The sequence below is a fragment of the Rattus rattus genome, chromosome 9 (assembly GCF_011064425.1).
Source record: "Rattus rattus isolate New Zealand chromosome 9, Rrattus_CSIRO_v1, whole genome shotgun sequence".
NCBI classification, from domain to species: Eukaryota; Metazoa; Chordata; class Mammalia; order Rodentia; family Muridae; genus Rattus; species Rattus rattus.
Genome location: NC_046162.1, coordinates 2,388,217 through 2,394,428, shown reverse-complemented (window position 1 = coordinate 2,394,428; position 6,212 = coordinate 2,388,217). Strand labels below are relative to the sequence as shown.

General features: G+C 50.2%; 1 protein-coding gene across 2 annotated transcripts; it reads right to left on the bottom strand.

The window, feature by feature from the left end:
* Positions 1-853: 853 nt before the first annotated feature.
* Ptx4 (pentraxin 4) lies at positions 854-5,208 on the bottom strand. Of its 2 annotated transcripts, none has more exons than XM_032914473.1 (3): positions 5,068-5,208; positions 2,745-3,399; positions 854-1,494 (listed from the first exon to the last, which is right to left on the bottom strand). In XM_032914473.1, the coding sequence occupies exons 1-3, from the start codon at positions 5,206-5,208 to the stop codon at positions 854-856; spliced, it is 1,437 nt and encodes a 478-aa protein (XP_032770364.1). The 2 variants fall into 2 exon arrangements, with proteins under 2 accessions (XP_032770364.1, XP_032770366.1); XM_032914475.1 differs by having other exon boundaries at positions 2,745-3,309.
* Between the last annotated feature and the right edge of the window lie 1,004 nt (positions 5,209-6,212).

Here is a 6,212-nt window from a genome sequence, read left to right as displayed (position 1 = left end):
TGTTGGAACATCCATGTTCACAGGAAAACTCCAGTGAATCTTTGGAGAAGAGACCACTATGGTAAAAGTACTTCTTGTAACTTCAAGGGAGTCCCCAGGAACTGGCCTATCATCTGTCTGACAGCATTTCGTGGCTACAAAGGTGCTTTAGAAGGAAGCCCACCTGGGGTTGGGGATTTAGCTCAGTGGTAGAGCGCTTGCCTAGCAAGCGCAAGGCCCTGGATTCGGGTCCCCAGCTCGAAAAAAAAAAAAAAAAAAAAAAAAAAAAAGAAGGAAGCCCACCCAGCCCCAGTGTTCCTGTCCGCCAACTCAGCTGGTGTAAAAGACCACACACGAAACAAGAATGGCTTTGAAGGTGCAGCCTGTAAAAATATCACCGTGAAGGCCAGTGTCTTAGCACTTGAGAGGCTGGAGGGTCATGAATGCAAGCTAAACTGGCCTATATAGTGAGAATCTGTCAAAAGAAAAAGAGAGAAAGGAGTGGGGAAGTGGTGACTCACATCTGGAATCTCAGCATCCTGGTGGCAGATTACTATGGGTTTGGAGCCAGTCTGGGGATGCAGAGTAAGTTCTAGGCCAATAAGGCCCACAGGATGAGACCCTGATTCAGAAAACAACAACCAATCAAAACTGCAAACCAAAGAATTCCACAGCAATGGGAAGTTGCCTTCTTGGACCCCCCCCCTTTTCTCCTCTTGCAGATTTTCTGTCTAATCTGCATCTCCATGTGGGAAGCTCCTACATTAGAGCACAGGCGCATATAGCCCAGCAGTCACAGCAGGGGAGTGTTCTGGATTGAGGCTTACTCTTCTTGATGGCGTTGACTGTGATGCAGTCTCTGTGTGTGACGGCCTTATGGACACTGTTCCAGGCACGTACATTTGACTCTCTGCACAAATCCACCTACCGATGTGACATTGGTTAGCGTCAGAATGGCACCTGTCGGGAGCTCTTTCCCAGAGGCCAGGTTGGCAACTTCTCCAGGAAGCAGTGCCCGGTCCCAGATGGCCAAGCCAGATATGCTCCCTACAAAGGCCTCAGAGCTGTCAAACTCACCCCCCACAGTGTCTTGTTCCTGGCCCAGCACAAGCGACCCTCCAGGAGGGATCTCATAGCCCTCTCTGAAGCGGGAGCCGGTGGCTACAATCCTTCTGTCTACGTGGAGCCAGTACTTGCCCTCCACGGATGTCCAGATGATACAAATGTGGTGCCACTGACCATCCAGGAGCGGTTGCAGGGACAATTCCCTGAAGACCGGGTCTCCAATCACGAAGTGAATGGAGCCGGGGACCAGGGAGTCTCGGCCATGCAGCACTAACTTGTTGTCATTGTCGTTGGTGGCGTAGGAAAGGAGGGTGCCCAGGTAGTTGGTGGCCATGCGGACCCAACTGCAGAAGGTCAGAGCTCGTAGGGGTACGAGGAGGCCAGGGCTGAGAAAGATCACATTTTCAGTGGAGGTATTGGGGAAAATCAGCACTGGGCCCGTGCCACAAACTGGAAACAGAGGGAAGAGAGTCAGCCCTGAGCATGAGACAGTTCGGAAGCACCCTGCTGCAGGCCTGCCCTTTGACCCCCAGGGAGAGCCACATCATGACCCCAGGGTCTTCATGGTGCTTGCTTCATCCTTTCTGTGCTCACGATCTGAACACTTCCGCTGCACGGGTAAGGACTGAGGATAACTTCTCAGAGAGTGGATGAATCCTCCCTGTCCATCTGTCTCTGAAGCACCTTCAGGCCAGGGAAGCCTCTGTCTAAGCTCTGTGACTGCTGTAACTTTGATACATGTTTATTGACTTAAACCAGCTCTCTTTTGGAAGTCATAAACCTGTACCTGGTCTCCCAGGGTTCAAGACCCAGTTTCCTCTAGAGGCTCAGAGAAGCCTAGTTGTGTTTGGTTGTGGTAGTCCTCAAGGCCTTGGCTCCTGCTACACCCTAGTTCCACAGTATACCCTCTTATTCTCTGCCTCTGTCCTCAGGTGTCCTCAAGGTCTGACTTTCCTGCCTTCCTCTCTAACCTCTGGTGACTATTATCAGCCAGATAATCTAGGATTATTCTATAGGAAATAAATCCTTAGGGCCCGTTTTTTAGTCTGAGGTGTCTTCAGTACTTATTGGTGGATCTCAGATAAGCAGACAGCACTTGGCCCCTCTCTTCCCTACGTAGCAGCTGGGACCTGCCTGTCTGAGCACTTTTTAATTTATTTTAAACTGAAATATCAACTCTGTGACTGAGTCCAGGATCAGGAAAGAGCAGTGCATCTCAAGCCCCAGGAGGATTTGGGGGTGGGGACTATGCTAGATAAGGAGAAACTGAAGAACTCATCCAAGGAGAATTCAGGAGACAGGGAAATGTGGTTAGGACTGTGGAAGTCACTGTTTTGTGTCAAACAGTGCTCCGACCATTTCTGTCCTTGTTCTAGGCTGGCGTTAGGCTCCTGCACAAACACAAACTCAACTATTTCTCTTTGGCTACCCCAAGTCTCAGTATTGTTAATATGAAATGAGAGTCGTTGTCTCTCACAGTCTCTCATTCTGAGGCTCCTGAGTCAACCACTTCACTGGGGGGGCCCTTCTGCCATGCAGCCTGACCTGCTATGGGCCATTCTCTCTTACTGTGTTGGGTATGTAGCCCTTGGGGGAAAGAGCTCTTTGGGGTGACAGGTGTCAGGCATGACATGATAGCTTCAGGCATTGTTAGGGAAACCTGGAACTTGATAGGGAGGTGACAGGTTTGTGTCACTTACTGTTTCCTGGTCCTTGGTAGGTCCTCAGTGAGGCTGCTTGATGGTTGCTTGGGGCTTGGGACTTCTGCATCTCCTGGACGTGGACAGTGAAGTCTTGGGAGGAATTCCTGTGTTGGGATGAAGACTTGGATGCCTGGCTCTTCCTCCACAGTTGCAAGGAACCAGGGCCTCGCTGAGCAAGCTGGGTGGGGCTGGGGGCTGTGGTCAGCCCCAGGACCACAGTACTAGGGGAGGACCTCTGTATCTGTCCCTCAAGAGCAGCGAGTCTGGCATCCTGGCCATGGACTTGCTGTGTGAGGCTGGCCAGCGCATCCTGTAGTGCCCTAAAGCTTACGGCCATGCTTGCAATAGCCTCCCTCTGTGCCTTTTGCTCCTTCTCCTCCTCCACCCACTGCCTGTTCTTTGTGCTGAGGGAGAGGTCCAAGGCTTGGAGCCGAGCATCCATCTTCCGGCTCCTTCGCTGGCTCTTCCTAAACCAGGTCTTTAGTTGGGCCACATCTCCTTGTATGGCAGCTTGAGACTGATTCATCGCTAGAGCTACGGCTTGGCTCTGTTCCACCAGGCCCTGGAAGCGGGCGTCCATATTGTAGTACACATTGTAGTTGCTGGCAATGTCCTGCAGGTGTGTTAAGGTCACCTGTTGGAATCTCTGAAACTGTGAAGAGAACACAGCTCTTATGGGGTTGGGTTCAGGCTATCCTAAGCACACTTCAGAAGTACCTGTTCTACACCGAGCCTATGGATGGCACTGTTTATAAACTGCCCAATTCAGTCCTTGTCACCATGCTAGGACACGTGGGGAGATTATCGTGATTAGTCCCAGAGGGCCGGGTACACAGGGGGTGACTGTCCTCTGCATGGTGTAAAATGGGGGCTCCAGGTCCATGGCCCTAGTTATGATCTTCCCCGGCCCCAACACTCTGGAAGATTGTATCCGGCCATCACACTGCTGTGACCCTCGGGGCTACCTTTGTGATCAGAGGAGATTGCAGGACTGGCTGTTTGTATGAGTGCACTGAAAAGGATTTTAGATTGACCTGGGTGGTGACAGAGGCAGAAGAGGAGGCTGTCTGTGAGTTCGAGGCCAGCCTGATTTACAGAGCAAGTTCCAGGGTATCCAGAGCGACACAAAGAAACACACTCTCCCCCCACCCCCTCGATGTATTTAATTTTGCATGCATGGGTGTTTTGCCTGCATGTGTGCATGCACGTGTGCATGCATGTGTACCCAGTGCTTTGCAGGCACTTGAACTGGAGTTAGAAATGGTTGTGAGCCATCATGTGGTGCTGAGAATGGACCTGGATCCTCTACAAGTGCCTAGTGTTCCTGGTTGCTGAATTATTTCTCCAGCTCAGAGTGCATGCATGCATTTTTTAATTTATTTATGGTTTTACAGTTCTGGGGACTGGATCTAGGGTTTTGTGCATTCTAGGTAAGAAAGCCCTCTGCCACTGAGCTACAGCCTTTTTGGCCTTTCAGTCTTTGTTGCTGTTGTTGTTTTGGTTTAAGTTCTATTCTATTCTGTGCGTGTGGATGTTTTTGTCTGCACATGTATCTGTGTACCATGTACATGCAGTACCCACTAGACAGAGTCCTATCCCCTTGGAACTGGAGTTACAGATGATTGTGAGCTGCCACACGAGTGCTGGGAATTGAACCTGTGTCGTCTGCAAGAGCGGCAAGAGCTCTTAACTCCTGAACAATCTCACTGAGCCATCCCATCGGCTCTGTTGTTTTCCTTGTTTTGAGATAAAGTTTCACTCAGTAGCATGGGCTGGCCTAGAACTCACTATGTCATCATTTAGGCTAGTCTCAAACTCACAGCAATATTCTGACTTGAATCTGAGTGCTAGGCTTACTGGTACAGTCCACCATGCCTGGCTTTACCAGGATCAGAACTGAACGTGCTTGGGATGGGGAAGGTCTACAGACCGCCCGTGGGATCTTTGGGACAGAGCATATGTTCTGCTTTGAAATAGACCAGTACTCACAGTCGCTACTCAGGCCTTTCAGCTGTGCTCTTTGGGTCACCTAGAGACCTCTTTGGGTCTCCTGCATTTACACACACACACACACACACACACACACACACACACACACACACACACACACCCCTACCTTCTAGTTGAGCTTCAGAGCGGAGCCTAGCAAATGCTTGCCTGGTTTCCAAAAACAGGTGAGAATATTGTCAGCTTCTAGCAAGGAGAGCAAACCAAGTGCTGTGTCCACTGATTACAGAGAGCAGCTGACCCTGTGACATCCATTTTTTTTTTACCTGCTCCTGGTTTTATATAACCAGTTCCTCAAGGATGATCCACCTACCTGCTCTTCTAGTCGACGGAGCCTCTCGAAAAATGGCTTTCTTTGCCTAGCTGGGTCAGCTCCCTGTGATGGAGTCCCGTGTATATACATGGACACAAATATGAGAAGAAAAGGCAGGGTCTTCTTCTTCAAGAACTCCATGCTGGGACACACAGAGGCAGGAGCTGATGTCTGTCCCTTGGTTCCTTGAGTCTGTCTCATATCCCTGCTCCTCGATTGAAGCCTACCACGTGACTGGTTTTCTTCTTTCTGTCCTGGCCGAGTGTCAGGCTCTTCCTGCCACCTTAATGAAAGGCATCTGCCTTCAGTCCGGTGGGCTCTGAAACCCAAGGTTCCCAGGGAAACTAGCGTCAAACAGGCACAAACAGTTTCTCTGGGAAATTGTTCTACTGGATGTGCTTGAGGCTTTGCTTGGCTCAGAGGCAGACGGGAGCGGATAATGGCTCTAACAGCAGCACCTAGGCAAGAGTTCCCACCAAGAAGTCAGAGCAGGACAGGGCCTGAGTGTGGCCAGGAAGTTGTCTAAGCCAGCTCTGCACTGGCGCCCAGCATTCCAGTCACATGCAGCCATGTCCTGTGACTCCCGGTCTCACTCCCTTGGAGAAGGAATCCCTCTTAGTAATGTGACTGAGTTTCACTATAACTTATTTCCTTCTCTTCTAGAATGGGATAACAAGATTAGCTATGCTTCCCTTCCCTGAGAAAGGATCTTGCTGTGCTGCTCATGCTGGTCTTGAACTCCTGGGTTAAGTGATCCATCTCAGCCCTCAGCTAGGACTATAGGTATGTAGGTATGTGACCATACACACACACACACACACACACACACACACACACACACACACACACACACACGCACATGTCCCACAAATTGCACGTTTTGAATTAATGTGTTATTTCCACAAATGTATTATCTAATGTTGAAATCAAGCTGGACATACCTGACTTTCCCTGCCTGGCTTTTGTTTACAGGCTGTGCAGTGGGATGAATGAGGGTCCCTGAAGAAATCGATCCAAGTTCTGACCCCAGGACCTGTGAATAGTCTTATGGGGAAGAATGCCCAGGCACATGTTAGGATGAGGTTACCCTGCAGTACCCAGATAGCCTTGTACTCAACAGCAAGTTCCTGATAGAGGCAGAGAGG